At 40.3% G+C, this 17,882-nt stretch overlaps 1 protein-coding gene across 2 annotated transcripts in view; it reads left to right on the top strand.

Moving 5' to 3' along the window:
- FAM114A1 (family with sequence similarity 114, member A1) overlaps nt 1–8,688 on the top strand; it is a 61,765-nt gene extending 53,077 nt beyond the window's left edge. Inside the window, exons 12-15 of one of the 2 annotated variants that reach the window (XM_010833585.1) lie at nt 156–228; nt 3,938–3,991; nt 6,129–6,262; nt 8,058–8,688. In XM_010833585.1, the coding sequence (XP_010831887.1) occupies nt 156–228; nt 3,938–3,991; nt 6,129–6,230 (229 nt within the window). In that variant the 3' untranslated portion in view covers nt 6,231–6,262; nt 8,058–8,688. Of the gene's footprint in view, nt 1–155; nt 229–3,937; nt 3,992–6,128 lie in introns of both variants that reach the window. The other variant, XM_010833586.1, reaches the window with a different exon arrangement.
- The last annotated feature ends 9,194 nt before the right edge of the window (nt 8,689–17,882 follow it).

Raw genomic sequence — 17,882 nt, 5'->3', positions numbered from 1 at the left:
AAGAATACTAAGGGAAATTTCTACAGAGCATCTTCAAACTTGTGTGCCCTTCTTTTAAAGGAAATTCTGTATTAGTATCGATAATTGCATTAACAATCCAATTATTTTCCCTTACTAAAAATCCCCAAATCTCTTTTTTTTTTTCCTTCTTTCAGATTAACTACTGCAATGTGCAAAGAAGTGGCCTCCTTATCAGAGAAGTTTACAAATTCTTTAACCACTGTTGGGGTAAGACTGTAATATGGGCTCTTTTTTCCACCTTTTTTTAAGGGAAAGTCTGTTAGGGGCTGTGAGATGAAGTAGAGGACGGAATGCCTTCTTTGATAGCTCCACAAGCAGAGAAGTGCAGCCAAGACGTTTACTAAAATGAGGCTTGAGCATCTTCTTTGGCAACAGGTGGCTCGAGGCTCTCATCCGATTGAGTTCTAGACGCGACCGTATCAGTTATACAAGATATTGGGTGGATTTTCGGAACATCTCTGGGTCTCATTTCCTTCATTTGTTAAAGAAAAAATATCAAATGAAGATTCCTTCTATTACTTAATATCTGTGATATATAATACCAAAATCTCTATTAAAATAATTCATTCTTAATATTCACATTCACTTGTCCTCAAAGCTTATTTTATAAGCCACACAAGCTTTAATGTTACACTTCAACTTTAACCAAAAGAAAAAATATTATCAACCAATCTGTAGAAGGGTTTCTGTTCTCAAAGTAACAAATTTGAGAGGTTTGGCATTCCTTGGAGATGTGGCTTCTGGTTATTTTCTTGAGAAATCAGTCATGTTATATAACTCAACCTAGTGGGACTGGAGGAGACAGTGGAAGTTATTCCTTTTCAAGCTTTCCACTTTTCCTTTAAGGCCCTGGATGCAAGGGCAGATGGTTCTTTACGTGAGAAACAGCAAGTTTTGCTTCCTGTCTTAGCTAGGGTGTTTGGGTAATAAATGTATTAGTGTCCTAGGGCTGCCTTGACAAGTACCACACACTGGGTGACCAGCACAACCTCAACTATTTAAATCTGTAAAGCCCTATCTCCAAATAAGGTCACATTCTGATATACTGGAGGTAAGGGCTTCAACATCTCTCTTTAGGGACCACAATTCAATCCATGACAGGCAGTAAAGGAACTTTATTAAAGGTGGTGGAGATGTATGAGCAGCTGTGGGGACTCCTCAGCACAGCTCATGTACCTTCTCTCTGGAGCGTTGCTATTAATATTAATGTGACTCAACTCCAGCAGTTCCCAGTTCTCTCCCTTCAAATTCCAGGATCCTGGGTGAGAAGGTTTGAAAGGCTCAATAGCATGCCTCAGATATCCATCTGGTGTCACCAGTGGTGACCGAGGACAGAGTCATTGCATGTAGACCTACCTGGCTGCTGCAACGCACCTCCCCTCACCCCAGGAGAAGGGCAGTTCTCAAAAAAAAAAAAAAAAAAAATCAGAAATGACTGTGGACTGACTGTCAGGAGATGTGTGCCTCCCACACTTCTGTAAGTGGCTTAGTTAATAAAGGATGAGCTACATACCAATGATTCATTCTGCTGTCAGAGAATATGGTCTGCCTCTCCTATTTTACAAAACACCAGCTTTTAATATTTGTCTGATTTTAAGCCTTCAGCAGCAGAGCTTCACTGTAAGCAGGTAGAGTGAAGGGGGGCTGCAGGTAGAAGCTTATTCATGGAATAGGCTTGACAAAGTGCATTTATGTGCTCAGCATTGCCTAGGTTAACTGATGCTTGTCGACCTTGGTGTTACTGCTAGATTTACAGAGAGGTGTGAAGTCTTAATCAGAATGGAATGACCTTGGTGACTTGGCTTCCCACGGCTCTACTGTATCTTCTTCTCACTCTTTCCACTTTTTTCCAGTTTACTACCTGAGACACTGAGTCCCGGAGGGGTGAACTAATTCACCCAGACTTCTCAGTTAGTCTCTCAACTCCCAGTTGGCTGCCCATCAGACTCAGGAGGCAGACAGCTAACTGGCTGTCTATGGTTTCCTAGTGATGAGGATATATATGTCTTTGTGTATATGTGCTCTATGTTTTTTATGATTCATGTTAAACATGAATTTATTTATTTATTTATTTTTAATTGAAGGACAATTGCTTTACAGTATTGCATTGGTTTCTACCAAACATCAACATGAAACAGCCATGGGTATACCTATGTTAAACATTAATTTATTTACATTGATTGGTAATATTCATGGTATTGCTTTCCATTCTCTTTAAGGTAGTGTATTCCAACACAATGCTTCTCAAACCTTAATGTGCAAGCAAATAACCTAGAGATCTTATTAAATGCAGATTTTGATTCAGTGGGTCTTGGATGAGCACTGAGAGTCTGCATTTCTAACAAGCTCCCAGGTGGTAGTAGTGCTCCTGATTCATATCCTACTTTTTCAGTAGCAAAGTTCTAGCAGATAAGTATGTACTTGAATGAATATACACACAAAAATGAATGAATATACACACATATACACATAAAATACACACACACGTGTGTCCGAATGTTTGTATATACAAAATCAGGAATACACAAATTATCATTTTGAAGAAGGAAAAAACCAGATCTAAAGATAGTTTATGAAATGCCATCTCACCACAACAGTACCTCTCATCTTGTGCTGTAATAAATCATTCACATCAAGTCATTGTTTCTGTTCTCTAAAAGAGCCATTATTCGTAACTTGAAGTTAATGAGTGTATATTGCTCTCCAGACTCTATTTAAATTGCTTGCACATCTCATTGATTCTGAAAGCCAATGTCATTTTATTGCCCTCATTTTGATTATAATTTAGAGGTTTATTGATAATCAAATAAACATGAAAGCAAACCATAATGGATTTTCTGGTTACTTACTAAAATGACTAGGTTTTTAAAGAGTTTTTTCCCAAGACTCCATTATGCTTTCCCCAGTAAGACATTACTTAGCCCTCAGTAGAGTAATGTCAATGAAAGTGGGCTGCTCTGGGAAGATAGACTTCATTTATATCCTTTTGTTTACCATAATAACATTTTTCGAGTACCGTGAGAGAAAACAGCCTATTAAGATTGCCGTCTCTCTTTCTAGTCCCTTTAATTATTTATTGTCTAAGAGTAGATTGAACATTTTAGATAGAGAAGACTGTTGATTAATGGACCAATAGCAGACGTAATAATAATGGTTACATGGACACTAACACTTTTTGAACACCTGCTTAACACTGAACTCTGTATTCTGCGCTTTACGTGTATTTATGTTTTGCAAACTGGAATCTGCCAACCTGTTTGCAAGTTATATTCAAGAGTATTTTAACTTTGCTGCCAACCTAGAAGACATACCCTAAAACCAAGTACCTGTGCTTGCATTTAAAAGAAAAACAGACAGACTAGGGCTGGGACTAGGGAGGCAAGTAAAGGTACTTAACCTGTCTACCAAATTTAAGGGGACCATCTCTCAAAAAGAGACAAAGAGACAACCTCAGTCATCTAGATAGATGCAATATTTTAAAAATAAAAATGAACACCAAAAGTCATGATGAACAAGATATAAAAATTTTAAGTAAAGACTGAAGCTGACTCTGTCCAACTCAATCTCACTCACCTCCCCCTAATCCCAGACCTGCTACAAGATTTGAATGGTTTAAAAGGTCTGAGTTTAAATTTCTAGCTACATGACCTTAAATAACTTTCTCAACCTTCCTGATTCATATTTTCTCATCTGTGAATCAGAGTTATCGTGGTCCCTGCCTACCCCCTAAGATTTCTGTGGAAATTAAGTGAGATCGTGTAGGGGAAGCACCAAGTATGAAGCCTGATGTATAGTAAGCATCCCACTTCTCCCCTTCTTCTCTAAGAGATCCCTCATAAAGCCAGCGTCTTAACACTTTGACAAGCCTTGGAGTACAAGCACCTAATCTGTCAATTTCATACTTTTGATTCCACAGAGCAACCAGAAGGCCGAGGTCCTTAACCCCATGATCAATAGTGTATTGTTAGAGGTAAGTGGCTGCCCAGAGAGAAAATGCTTCTGAATTAAACCAAATATTAGAGCTACACGTTTTGTCTTTCTCCCAGGCAGCAAGTATTACTGCAGTTCTAAATTTTATTGTCTACAGTCTTTTCTGAGTACATTTGTATAGTTCAACCAGCTGTAAACCCTCGAGTGAAACAACAATACCTAATTTTCAAGAATTCCTGATTATAAAGAGAAATGCTAAGCTTGCACATTATTTCTGTCGCTGTTTCCTCTGGCAGAAGCACATTTCTGCTGCCAAGTTTGACACCAGATTTAGCACTGTGATTATTGGCTGCAACGAGGGATTCTTGCTCAATGGTGATTTTTTGTAAAACTGGGAACTTCCCTCCATTCACAATAAACTTGGGTTTAGCCGGGTCTAAGCTCCAGACTGGCAACAAATGACAGGTAAATATTTAGCATCTGCCCATTCACTAACCAGAGGCAAGATCCTCTGTGACCACTCACTCCATGGCCTGCCCACCCACCAAGACATTGTAACATGGATATGCAGCTGCCCCACACAGCTGTGGCTTTGCCAGAAGCAGCGGTGTAAAATAAAAGAAAAGGGACCTAGGACGCCTCATTCTTGACCCATAGGCGCTGTGTTTCATCTGTGGCTAGTGGGGGAAATGCTTCTATTACGAATCAGCCATAAGGAACTGGCACTTCTGTAGCCCCACGGCACCCAACTGAAGCTGCAAGGTGCTGACAAGTTAAGTCTGAATATAAGCAGTGCATATACAGTGGTTTCTTGCTCTCTGAAGTACCTGTCAAATGCAAAATTTGGAAATTACAAAAGTGAGGGAGGGCTACATATAAATATATAGCAATGCACTTGGGAATTGGGTCTTACCTTTAAGGAAGACTACCAAGGTACAGGAGTAACGGTGGTGACCCTAAGTGTTACTGCTTAAGACTCAGCCTCCCAGAGGGATGGAGTTGACATGCAGGGAAGATTCTGGAGGACAGAGCTAAAGGAAATCCAGGCAATCAGAGGCAGAACATGGAACCTGAAAACCTTTTCCTTGGCCACCCAAAAGGCCTTAGCAGATGAATTACTGTCGGTCATGAAGAGTATGAAGTCAAATCGTTTATTCATTCCTTTGGTGGAAGTTTTCTCCTGTTTTAATTACCTGAAACTTTAAGTGGTCTCTTGTGGAATACTGTCTGTTAGAGCACCCACGAACATGAATAACAATGTCAAATATCCAAACCAAGTGGAGGGTACCAACATGAATGGGAAGATGACAGTATTCAAGGATTTGCCATGAATAATTGCACAATAGCTCCAGTAACCCATTATTGTTTATTCATCTATACGTGTTAGTCACTCAGTCGTGTCTGACTCTTTGCCACCCCGTGGACTGTAGCCCACCAGGCTACTCTGTCCATGGGATTTTCCTGGCAAGAATACTGGAATGGGTTGCCATTTCCTTCTCCAGGGGATCATCCCAACCCAGAGATCGAATTCAGGTCTCCTGCATTGCAGGCAAATCCTTTACCATCTGAGCCACGAGAGAAGCCCTTCTTCATCTATAGGTTAGGACAAACTACAGCCTCTTTCATGCTGTGCTTTTGTGTTATTTCAAGGCAGTGGGACTGATCTGGAAAAAGGATAAGTAAGACTGGACATAATGGGTATTGATTATACACACATAATCACCCTAAAGTGTAAATGTTAGTCACTCAGTCATGTCCAACACTTTGTATCCCCATGGACTCTGGTCATGGGATTCTCCAGGCAAGAATACTGGAGTGGGTTTCCATTTCCTTCTCCAGGGATCTTCCTGACACCAAGGATCAAACCCGGGTCCACTGCATTGCAGGCAGATTCTTTACCATGTGAGCTAAAGGAAATATACCCTAATATACCCTAAAAGTCTATGGAAATGGCTTGCCTCATTATAAGTGAATTCTCCTCTCTGTTAGAGTAGATAATTCAGAGCTGGTTGCAAGCCATCCAACAAAATGTGTTTATATATGCTTTAAGCAACAGCATTAAAAGAAAAATATTCTAAAATAGTGTGGGGTTTGAGGAGAAGAACATTATCAAATGGGAAGAATTGTCAAGCTGGAACTCTGACAGTAACCCCTCAATGAGTTTTCTCCATTCCCAGGGCTGCAATAGCACCACATATATACAGGATGCCTTCCAGCTGCTGCTGCCTGTCCTGCAGGTTTCACACATCCAGACCAGCTGTTCCAAAGCACAGCCGTGACCTGGCCAGACTTCATCGTGTTAAAGGAAGCGGTGAGCCCTGTTGCTCCGATGTGCATTTCATGGAAGTTTTCCATGCATCCAGCCACAGACGCCCGTTTGGAAACACTGCAAGCAATTTTGCACAGACAGTATTGAAAATGCAGGTTTAAAGACAGTATCATTTCTCTTAATGTATATGGTTGTTAATTATGTTTCTTTTATGTTAATTTAAACTTTAACAGCTTTGTATTGATAATTTCCTTTAATCTAGAGTTCACTCACAAATATTCATTTCCATTTTCCTGGTTAAGCATGTTATCTTTGGCAAGTCATGAGCGGACCCTAGACTTTAAATTTCCACTTTAAATTTTCCCATTCTTATAGTATGACTTTAAATCAGTTCTTATAGTGGACTTAGTTTTATTATATAAATGCCATGGGCAGAGATAACACTACTTATAGATTTTTACCTATTATAGTGAAAGGGGAATATAGGTGTCTCTTTATAGTCATTCATTCTTCAAACAAGCATATGTTGAGCTCCTACTGTGTGCTCACAGTAGAAGAACATGATCTCACCCCAGTAGAAACAGATATTCTGAAAGAGGACTTAGACAATCATTCTGAAAATGCTTTACAATACTAATAACTTTTCTAAACCTTAAAAAATTTGACGAACAAGGTAAATAAGTATTTTTTAAAATGTTCTACCCCTCAGCAGATTGGATTTTTTCACATTCCTTGAACTTTTTTATCCAAAACTTTACATATGGGATGAAAATACGTATGATAAGGGATACTAAAGAATATTTTCTTTAAAACTGACTTCTTATGACCATAAATACATAATGGCATAATCACAGAGCTTGCAAGTATTTAGATAGAATATTAGAGGGATTACAACACAGTAGACCCCCAGGACTGCACTTTAAAATCTACTACAGTTGAGTCAAGCTATTCCATGAATACACAGATCACACTCCCTGGTGGCAAATGCCATCATTGCTTCTAAAGACAGAAAATATTGATGTGTGGATAAGTAAATGATATTACAATCCAAGAGGCTGCACCGAAGACCCTGCAGCCTGGAGAGGCATGGTCAATGGGCCGTTCTCCCCTCCAGCCCCAGTGCTCACTCTGGGTAGGGGTTTCATACAACATTCTTGCCTGGGAGCCCCAGTGACATCCCTCCCAGGTGCTATCACCAGGGGTCTTACCCAGTGGCTCTCTTCTGGTGAAACAAAGCCTGTACGTTAGCCTCATTCATATTTGCTTTTATTCCCCTGGTAGAATAGACCAACTTTTGTTCCATATAGGTAAAGTAGGGATCTTTTCATATCATCCTACTTCTTAGCAATTTATTTTCCAATATCCTGCATTTCATTTGTGAATCTCCTGAAACAGCCAAATGGAAAATATAAGAAGTTATTTATAGTCTGGAAAAAATTCTCTGTAGAATCAATTAAAGGTGGTTTTCCCTACTTGCTTTTTGATTGCCTGAAATGTTTCTGCTGTTAAATCTCGAGAACAATTAATTGATGAAAATATTGGATTTGCCTCTTCATAAATTTTAGACTTTTTATGTATAGAGCAGAGGAAAGGGTTGAGATTTACAATTTCCTCATATCAGAGTTTTTTTTAGCATCAGGTGAACTTATAGACGTTAACAGGAAATATAAAAGAAACAGATAGTTGCAAAGGGGCTAGAAATTAGACTTTAAGTCTTCACTCATTTAGTGCATAGCAAAATTTTTAATCATGAAATGAAATATAAATCTACAAAAGAATAAGAGAATTATTTTTTAAGTGGTGACATTATTTGCATTGCACTTATATATCTTTTCAGAGAAGGCAATGGCATCCCACTCCAGTACTCTTGCCTGGAGAATCCCATGGATGGAGGAGCCTGGAAGGCTGCAGTCTATGGGGTCGCACAGAGTCGGACACGACTGAAGCGACTTAGCAGCAGCAGTAGCAGTATATATCTTTTAATGATAGGATGTGAGGATTGCCAAGTGAAAACACAGGCTGAGAGATGATTCCTGGGGCCTAGCTCCATGGTCTGTGAATTACATTATTTAAGAGAGAATCATCATTTAAAATATATCCACTCTCCAGGATTGCTCTCTTTCAATACTGTTTTTCACCATCACTTTTAAATAATTTCTTCTTTGCTTTGCTTTAAAAGCTAGCAAAGCACATGATCCAGATCTGAGCAAATGTCAATCAGTTACTGAATCAATGATTTAACAGACTTACTCTGAAAGTTTTGTATTCCTTCAATAATCCTTTATAGAAATTGGGTTCATTTCAATCTATGCAATTACCCTGAACATGCATGCCAGCCTTCTTTTTTTTTTTTTCTTACATCAAGTGCAAAAGAAGTTCTAGTCTAAATAATGAATGTAGTCTTGTGCCTATGCTTGTGCCTTATTAAATAAAAAGCTTCAAAAGCATATTTCAAATTCAAAGCAAAATGCGTCCAAGAAAATTGCTTTGGGGTATTGATACATGCAGCTCTAAAGGGCAAAATCCCAACTCTTAGAGGAAAGTATTTAATCCTGAACTTCAGACAAAAGCCTCCCTTTCCTCCGGGTCTCACACTGGGCTGTACATCAAGCCCATGGTTAAATGAGCCATGTGGCTGGATGGGCAACACCAGGGATGAGCCGCTTCAGCTGCACCCACCAAGGGGTGGACCATGGACCTCAGCTGCAGAACTCCAAGGGGAAGAGGCACCCTGGACAGATTACGTGAGAGAAATCTGAACCCAGAAATAAATGTCTCCTGTGTTTTGTATTAATAGAAGTCAGCTGCCCCAAGGTGATCCCATATCTGGAAAGTTAAATTCTGCACAGGCTGCCAGGCTGTGCTTAAGTTAGAAACAAAAGCAGGCAGATTCCAGTCACAGCCATCCCAGAGCTCTACGACATAACGTCTTAGGAAGTAATTCAGCAAAAATGTGAAATAAGCATGTTTCCCTTCTTTCTTAAAAAAAAAATGTATACATTTGTAGTATGTATGTATGCTGAACAGATGGGGTGGATCATACACATGACTTTAATTCATATTTAATTTTATAAAAGCAGTTATTCTTCAGGGTCAAGCTAGTTTTTTGTAATGTCAAAATTGCCCTTTGATCTTCCTCTTAAGCGTGCCCTGCATTCTGATATTCAGATCCAGGCTTCAACTTGGTTTCTTAAACTGTTGGTTTGTAAAATCACATCAGAAGAAATCATAATGAAAATTCATTTCAGAACTGCAATTTTGCCTTGATTTTGTAGTTGATTAAGATTCAAAAAGCCATCAGAGTGGATTCAGACCAGCCATTCTTCACACTGAAAAAAAAAATCATGTAGTTAACCATTTGTTGTATTTTTCTAGCTATCTCATAACTTATTCAGCTTTATGTTCATTTTCTGTATATTTAAAAAACCTCCCCGGTGGCTCAGACAGTAAAGCATCTGCCTACAACGCGGGAGACCTGTGTTCGACCCCTGGGTTGGGAAGATTCCCCTGGAGAAGGAAATGGCAATCCACTCCAGTACTCTTACCTGAAAAATCCCATGGATGGAGGAGCCTGGTAGGCTACAGTCCATGGGGTCTCAAAGTTGGACATGACTGAGCGACTTTACTTCTGTATATTTGTCTGTAACAGATGCTCCACTGCAATGTCTGCTGTTAAACAAATCTGAGTTCTTTTGTGTGTATACGCGCTTAGCTCCTGAAAACAATCTGAGTTAGTCTACCCTTTGGGCATTTTACTTTTAGCAATGATTAGCTTATTACAGCCCAATAGTAAGAAATTGATGGTGTTTCTGATATTTCTGGTGTCTAGAGCCATCATAGACTGGGAATAGAACCTGATTTTGTAGGATAAGAATTTTGTGTTGGAATTAAAGCTGTTACCTTTGTCTGGATCAGAGAGTGTTTTTTCTCTGCATGAGCTGTCAGCCAAAAAGCAATAGGATTATGTCTGCCTGTGGTCACTGCTAACTCACTTGAAGGCCTGTCTCTTCTATTAGTCTCAAAGAAATTCCATACTGCAAAAGAATAGTATGTACATTTCGTATATGACTCCCCTGAGAACAAAAGTTTAGGGTGATTCCCACATGGTCTGTCTCCCTGCCCTGGGTTTTACCACTAGGTTTCTAGAGCTGCCATTTGGCGGGAAAAGTCAGCATAGAAGCCAAGAGCAGATGGATGAAACCTTGGCAAAAAAGCAAAACTAATTCTCTGCCTTTGAGTCCCTGCCATCTTTATCCTTTTTCTCTCTCAGGACTTTCTTGACAGTCATTAAGTGCCTCTCTTCTAAGATAAGCTTTTCACATCCTCTCCTCTTCTTCCCTTTCTCCTTCTCTACATTTATATTCTCCTTCCCCATTTACCTCACCAGAAAACAATCCAGCCAAAAATCTTCAATAATAATCATTAATGTGTATTTACTGTGTGCTGGGCACCGTGCTGATTGTTTTGTATATATCGTCCCACTTACTCTCTGTAAGTACCCTAATGAGTAGATACTACAATTTCCGCTGCCCAAATGAGAACATTTAGATGCAAGGAATTTTAGAACTCATCTAACCTTACACAAGTGGTAAAACAGAGCCAGGATTCAAACCCATGTCATTTTGGCCTAACCAGTTAGTATTGTAAACTCTTCTGTAGAGCCTCTCAGCAAAAGAGAAAACTAACATGTTCTTTTTAGTTATAGCTGAATACTTATGTGTTTAGCTGTCTTTATACTGTGAGGTGGATTAGTAGCTGAAAGATTTGGTCTTCTGCTGTGGTTGTTTCCATGCAACTGAGAACACACCGGGGCCAAAGAGACACAGAATGAAGCCGTGCAAGGTTATTGGGCCCCTGGGTGCTTCTCACAGCAGGCCTCTGCACCTCTTCACAGATATTTACATCAAGCAGCTCCCTGGTCAGCATCAGCACTGCAGCCTGTTTCACAGGTGCCTTTGATTGTCCTAAAATGGCTCCATTTCCTCCTCCTCCCCTGTCACTGGTGCCAAGGAATCCCATTTGTAAATCGCCACCCTTCCTGGAAATCCTTAACCCTCTACTACCTACTTGGAGCTTGCATGGTTTTATGCTTCCCTTGCCTTGAAGATTACCAATTTTAGGCAGCCTCTCTGTTGAATCTTTAGTACCATGGGCTGCGAGATACTGATAAGTATTTTAAAGATGCACTCGGTAATGCCTGCTTGTCCTTGAACTTGGTGCTGTTCCCTGTTAAGCCCAAGAAGTGGTGGTGGTGGTGGTGGTGGTGGTGATAGAGATGATGATGGTGGTGGTGGTGGTGATGGTGGGTGTAATGATGCTGATAATTTTGGTGGTGGTGATAAAGATGATGGTAGTAGTTATGGTGATGATAATGATGCTGGTGGTGACAATGTCTTTATTCACTAACTACTTAACTGTGTTACAGACACTTTACCTCCATGGTCTCAATTTAATTCCCAATATCATCCTTATGAGATAGCAACTAGTATTATACTTATTTTCCAGATGAAAAGCAAACCTCAGAGAGATTAAATAATCTGCCTTAGATTATCCAAATGATAATCAGAAGAGAGAGGATTTATATCGAGGGAGTATATAAAATGCTAGCCAGAGCCCCCAGACAAGCAGATACCTGGTCATAAAAAAAGTTGCTCATTTTCACTTGGGTTGAGTTCTTCTCTTCCAGCTAATACCTGCGCTCTTTCTCTAGCCAGTGGCCTCAGGCAGAGACAGATTGCGCCACAAATCTCCCTGTCAGAAGCCTAACCACATTTTTCCTGCCGATGCCTCCCAAGAGAAAGTGGGTAGCCTATGTGTCCCATTCTCCCTCATGTTATAAATCTCATGCTGAGCGATCCATTTATCACTGAAAACTGTGATCGCCTCTTAACACTTCTGCAAGAAAACTTTAGTCTGCTATCCTTGGGGAAAAAAAATCTGCTGCTAAGAAATGTGATGAAGGACGAGAAACCAATGATGAACTGCAGGACAAAAAGACTGGCCATTTCTGTCAGAAAGAATTATTTGGTCCTAGAGGGCATCTTAGTCAGAGGATATAGGGCATCTTATATATAGAGGATAATTTTCTTCTAGACAGCTTCACACATCCCTCCTTCACTTCTTTGGGCTTTTTAATCAAAAGCCTCCTTCTTGGTGAGGTATCTCCAGGTCAAATTTCAATCCTCCCAATATTCCCTTTCCCTGCTTTGTTTTTTTCTCCTTAGGATATATCACTGTCTACCATCATTTATATCTTACTGCTACTGAACCAAGGTCCAACTACTCACCACTCAAAACCTATTAAAGAAGCTGGATTGGTGGAAAGGAAAGCTTGATTTTGGATGCTAGTAATGGGGAGGGGGAGGATGGACGCCAACTTCTTCCCAACAGTCAGGGAATAAGAGCTTTCATAGACACAGAGAGAGGGCTACATGTGGAAAGGGCACAGTCAGCTCTGACAGTCATCTTGAGATTGGTCATCTGTGGTTTGACCAGTGTCATCGTGATTGTTTTAAGTACAGCTAATCTTCAGTTCTGGGGTCAGTGTGTTCCCATTTCCTTGAGGCCAGTTCTCAGAACTGTGGCTGCTATGTCATGGCTATAGTCTGGGCATCACGTGGTTAACTTCTCCACTTGGTGGGGGGTGTCAGCATCTATAGCACAGCTGACAGGATATAGCTCAGAATATTATCTGCAGCCCTTGAGGAGGAACGAAAGGTCTTTGATTATGCTTAGTGACATCATTATTATTATTTGGTCTCCTCTGACTGCTTTCCTTCGTTTCTGCATTTTCTCACTTCTCTGGTTAAACTTATTCTTTGGCTAAAGTTTTTCCACAGACAAAAGGCAGGCTGAGAACATGGCTGGGGGGAAGGACCATAACGTCTTGCTCTATTTCATTACTTATCTGTTACTTGTCTGTTGTGTTAGGATTTAATTTCCATGAGACAGGAATTTTTTGTCTGTTAATATATTCTCAGCATGCAAAGCAGTGTTTGACTCATAAAAGGGGCTCAGTAGTGATTTGTTCAATGAACAAATACATCAAAGTCTTAAGTGTTCAATCTGTAAACACTGAAAGAATGGAAACAGGTGTATGATAGGGTAATTAATGATGGAGAATATCTGGCCAAGTTAATATTAACTATAGAAATCCTTGTGTCCATGTTAATGTTATATGGTGTTGGAGCATAAATGAGCATGATTTAGGCGCTTAGAAGTACATAAACATTTTTTTTTCATTAAAGTAAATGGAATTTACACTTTTATACTAAGAAGAATTCACTCTATAATGGATTTTTCAAGACTCTTCATCAGGCAGGGGTAGCCTATAGTGAGAAATTAGAACCACCTATTTAGTAACCACCCTTATTTGTTAACTATGGTCTACCAATACTATGAGATATTATGCAATGGTTAAAAAAGACTAGAAAGAATGTGTCTTAGTCTGTTTGGGCTGCTGTTATAAATATACCATAGACTAGATGGCTCAAAAAATAAACATTTATTTCTCTGGAAAAGATCAAGGTACTGGCAGATCTGGTGCCTGGTGAGAGCCCACTTCTGGCTTTGCAAATGGCTGTCTTCTCATTGCATCTTTACATGGCAGAGAATGAAGAGACAGAGGAAGCAAGCTCTCTTATGTCTCTTCCTATAAGGGCACTAATCTCATTCATGAGGTCTCCACCCTTACTTGTAACCTAATTACTTCCCCAAAGCCATCCTCCAAATATAACCACATTGGCTTCAACATATAATTTTGGGAGGATATAAACATTCAATCCATAGCAAGATGGAACAGCTGTCTGTACTAACAGAGCTCCAGAATCACTGCATGAAAAAAGAAACCTGTGGCATGGTACTTATAGTATATTTATCTCAAATAACATGTGCATACACAAAAATATACTACACACACACACACACACACACATTCCTGGAAGAAAGTCTGGAGAGATACACACAAAACTATTAATGATGCTTGTGACCAAAGATGGATAGGGTTGTAGTAGGATTGGGAGAACTTCAGAATTTGACATAATAATCAAAGGGAACTCCAGTGTTATTTGTAATATTTTTATAATGAAAATGTACTAATGGATGACTTATGTAGTAAAATTTTTAAAGGTCAAAACAAGAAGCAAAAGAAAATAGCTTCTGTTGAAGAAGATAAGAGGATAGGGTCCTGCCAGGGACTTGAAGTGTAAAATACAAAGGTTATTTTTCAACAGAAGGGCCATAACTGTGAGTGAGAGCATCTTAATGATTTGGATTTCTTTGTCATCAATGTGCCTATAAAGCTCTAAGACAATTCAAAGGATTATACAGATCTCTCCTTGTTTTCTCAGAAAAGCCCAAATCAAGTATTCCAAGTGCATAGTTTGTAAAGATTGTGATGATATAAACGGAAAAAAATTGTCATTTCAATCTCACTGGAAAAAGCCGACTTCCTTAGCCAGACAGTGTAGTGTGTCTAATCTTCCTGCTAAACCTGAACAATTCTAGGTCTATGTAATGACTACAGAAGCAATTTCAGAAACTTCTGGAGGGAAACACCACACAAATGAATGAGTCTGTGGTTCCCGGTTATTAGCTTGATGCCCAAATGCTCATCATATTTGCAAGAGGCAGTTTACAATCTGCTCGTCTTGACAAATGTAGCCCAAGGGGATTTAAATCCCTGCATTTGCAATTTCTATCTCTTCCTCTCCAAATTTATGGAGAAATGGTAGACACGAATAATGTGTCAGGGATGAATGAACTGAGGTCTCTGTTCCACTCCTGCAGCTCTATTTCACTCAAAGGAGAGTAATAAATAGAAAACAAAGAAAAGTCTCAGCAGATAATGAATCTGAGTCCTAACGACCTTCCCAAACTACAGAAATGGATTGTAACTTACTTGGCATTGCCCAAACTATGTGATGCCTGTAGAGAAGTATGAAAATATTTTTGACTGTTTAGGGCCACAGCTGGGCATTTTAAGTATGTCCTCTATGATTCATGAAGAGTCAAAACTACTCTTCCACAAAAAGGTGAAAGTCATCCATCATGGAAAACTTGCTTCCAACCTGCCCTGTCTATTGCCTTGATGGTGGTGTGATTGATTATTAAGGAGTCTTGGACTATTCTGCAGCCCCCAAGGACCATAGTATGGCCATTTATATAACATATGGGTGTCACAATCCAATGCCTGATATCCCACACCTCTCTTGCAAAACCACTTGATTTCTGGCCAGGTATGTAGAGTGAAAACTCACATTTACTCAAAGGAAGTCATGTGTGAAATAACAGGCTTGCTTGCTGAAAGTAACAAGTCTGTCACTTGACTGGTCATCTCCATCTGGATTGCTGCGAAGGCAGCAGTTGGTCAGTCACTGCTAGGGCATCGATACCTAATGGGAATAATATACATCAATGGTCTGAAACCACTTGGCTTAAAAGCAAAAGGCTCATTGATTTTTAAGTGCAGGAATAAAGTCCTCCATGTGTTGCCTCCAAACCATCCACCCGCTGTTGCCTTTTGTCTCTTTGAGATAGTCATATTTTTTTCTTGTTTCCGGAGCTAAAACTAAAACAAATCATGAAATAAAGTAAAAGAGGAAAATATCTATTGATTTTAATGAACCTCTACCCTTTATTCATTCAATCATCCATTCATCCATATATTCATCCAACTAGTTCACAACATTATGGCAACTGTTGTGCATTCTACCGAATAGGGTTCAACTTGAAATTCACTTTGCAGGTCTCTTATCCAAAACCATATAAATCAGTTTGAAAGACAAATATACTAATCCACTAGGTATATCCATAGTTTCTGCTTGTTGTTGATATTGTTTAGTCACTAAATTGTGTCTGACTCATTGTGACCCCATGAACTGTGGCCTGCCAGACTCCTCTGTCCATAGGATTTCCCAGGCAAAAATACTGGAGTAGGTTGCCACTCCCTTTTCCAGGGGATCTTCCCGACCCCGGGATCCCACACACGTCTCCTGCATTGGAAAGTGGATTCTTTACTTCTGAGTCACCAGGGAAGCATCCACCTATATGTTGATAACACGCAAATTTCTACCTGGAGCCCTAACATCACTCCTGGATTCCAACCATAGAGTCAGCTTCCTGGATCCCATTGCCTCCGTCTTGTTTCCCTTTCTTCTCATCATTCCTGTGAACTGGCATAATAGATACTGAAGGATGGCAGCATATGCCACTCCAATATATGACTGTAGGGGTTCAGGACATGCCATCCCCAAATATGCTGCTTTGGTATGTTGATTACTGTTGAGCTGCAGGCCCTTGAGAAACAGCAAATACAGGGAGAGGCTTTGAACTTCCCTTACCTATCTGAAGACAGATACTCCATAAGGGACTCAGTTGTCATAGATTCCTAAACTTGGAGTTTCAACAACCAGGGAAAATTGCCTCAATACAGAAGAGGAGACTAGCAGTCAACACCACTTCCAGACAGACTTTTATCACAAACCATCATATTTCCCATCTATTCTTCTAAGGGTCCACTCATCTTTCCAAAAAATCATTTGCTCTACCCTAAGTATTTTGGCCACCTCATGCAAAGAGTTGACTCATTGGAGAAGACTCTGATGCTGGGAGGGATTGGGGACAGGAGGAGAAGGGGACAACAGAGGATGAGATGGCTGGATGGCATCACTGACTCGATGGACATGAGTCTGAGTGAACTCCGGGAGTTGGTGATGGACAGGGAGGCCTGGCGTGCTACGATTCATGGGGTCTCGAAGAGTCAGACACGACTGAGCAACTGAACTGAACTGAACTTAAGAGGCTGACATCTCCTGCCCCCTTCCCTATTTAGAATTCAGGATTTAAGTCCGAATTCTAAGCTACCTCTTTGAGTTACTCATTTTTCCCTGGGTATCACCCTTGTATACATGAGATTGCTGCTGCTGCTAAGTTGCTTCAGTAATGTCCAACTCTGTGCGACCCCATAGATGGCAGCCCACCAGGCTCCCCCTCCCTGGGATTCTCCAGGCAAGAACACTGGAGTGGGTTGCCATTTCCTTCTCCAATGCATGAAAATGAAAAGTGAAAGTGAAGTCTCTCGGTCGTGTCCGACTCTTAGCAACCCCATGGACTGCAACCTACCAGGCTCCTCTGTCCATGGGATTTTCCAGGCAAGAGTACTGGAGTCGGGTGCCATTGCCTTCTCCGATACATGAGATTACATGTTAGTAAATTTCTGATTGTTTTTCTCTTGTCAATCTGCCTTTTACTACAGGGGTCTCAGTTAAGAACTCAGAATCAGTTCAGTTCAGTTCAGTCGCTCAGTCGTGTCCGACTCTTTGGAACCCCATGAATTGCAGCACGCCAGGCCTCCCTGTCCATCACCAACTCCTGGAGTTCACTCAAACTCATGTCCATAGAGTCGGTGATGCCATCCATCCATCTCATCCTCTGTTGTCCCCTTCTCCTCCTGCACTCAATCCCTCCCAGCATCAGGGTCTTTTCCAATGAGTCAACTCTTCGCATGAGGTGGCCAAAGTATTGGAGTTTCAGCTTTAGCATCAGTCCTTCCAAAGAAGACCCAGGACTGATCTCTTTTAGAATAGACTGGTTGGATCTCCTTGCAGTCCAAGGGACTCTCAAGAGTCTTCTCCAACACCACAGTTCAAAAGCATCAATTCTT

Source organism: Bison bison, unplaced genomic scaffold, assembly GCF_000754665.1.
Source record: "Bison bison bison isolate TAMUID 2011002044 unplaced genomic scaffold, Bison_UMD1.0 scf7180017863790, whole genome shotgun sequence".
NCBI lineage: Eukaryota > Metazoa > Chordata > Mammalia > Artiodactyla > Bovidae > Bison > Bison bison.
This window is presented reverse-complemented; position numbering and strand designations above follow the sequence as displayed.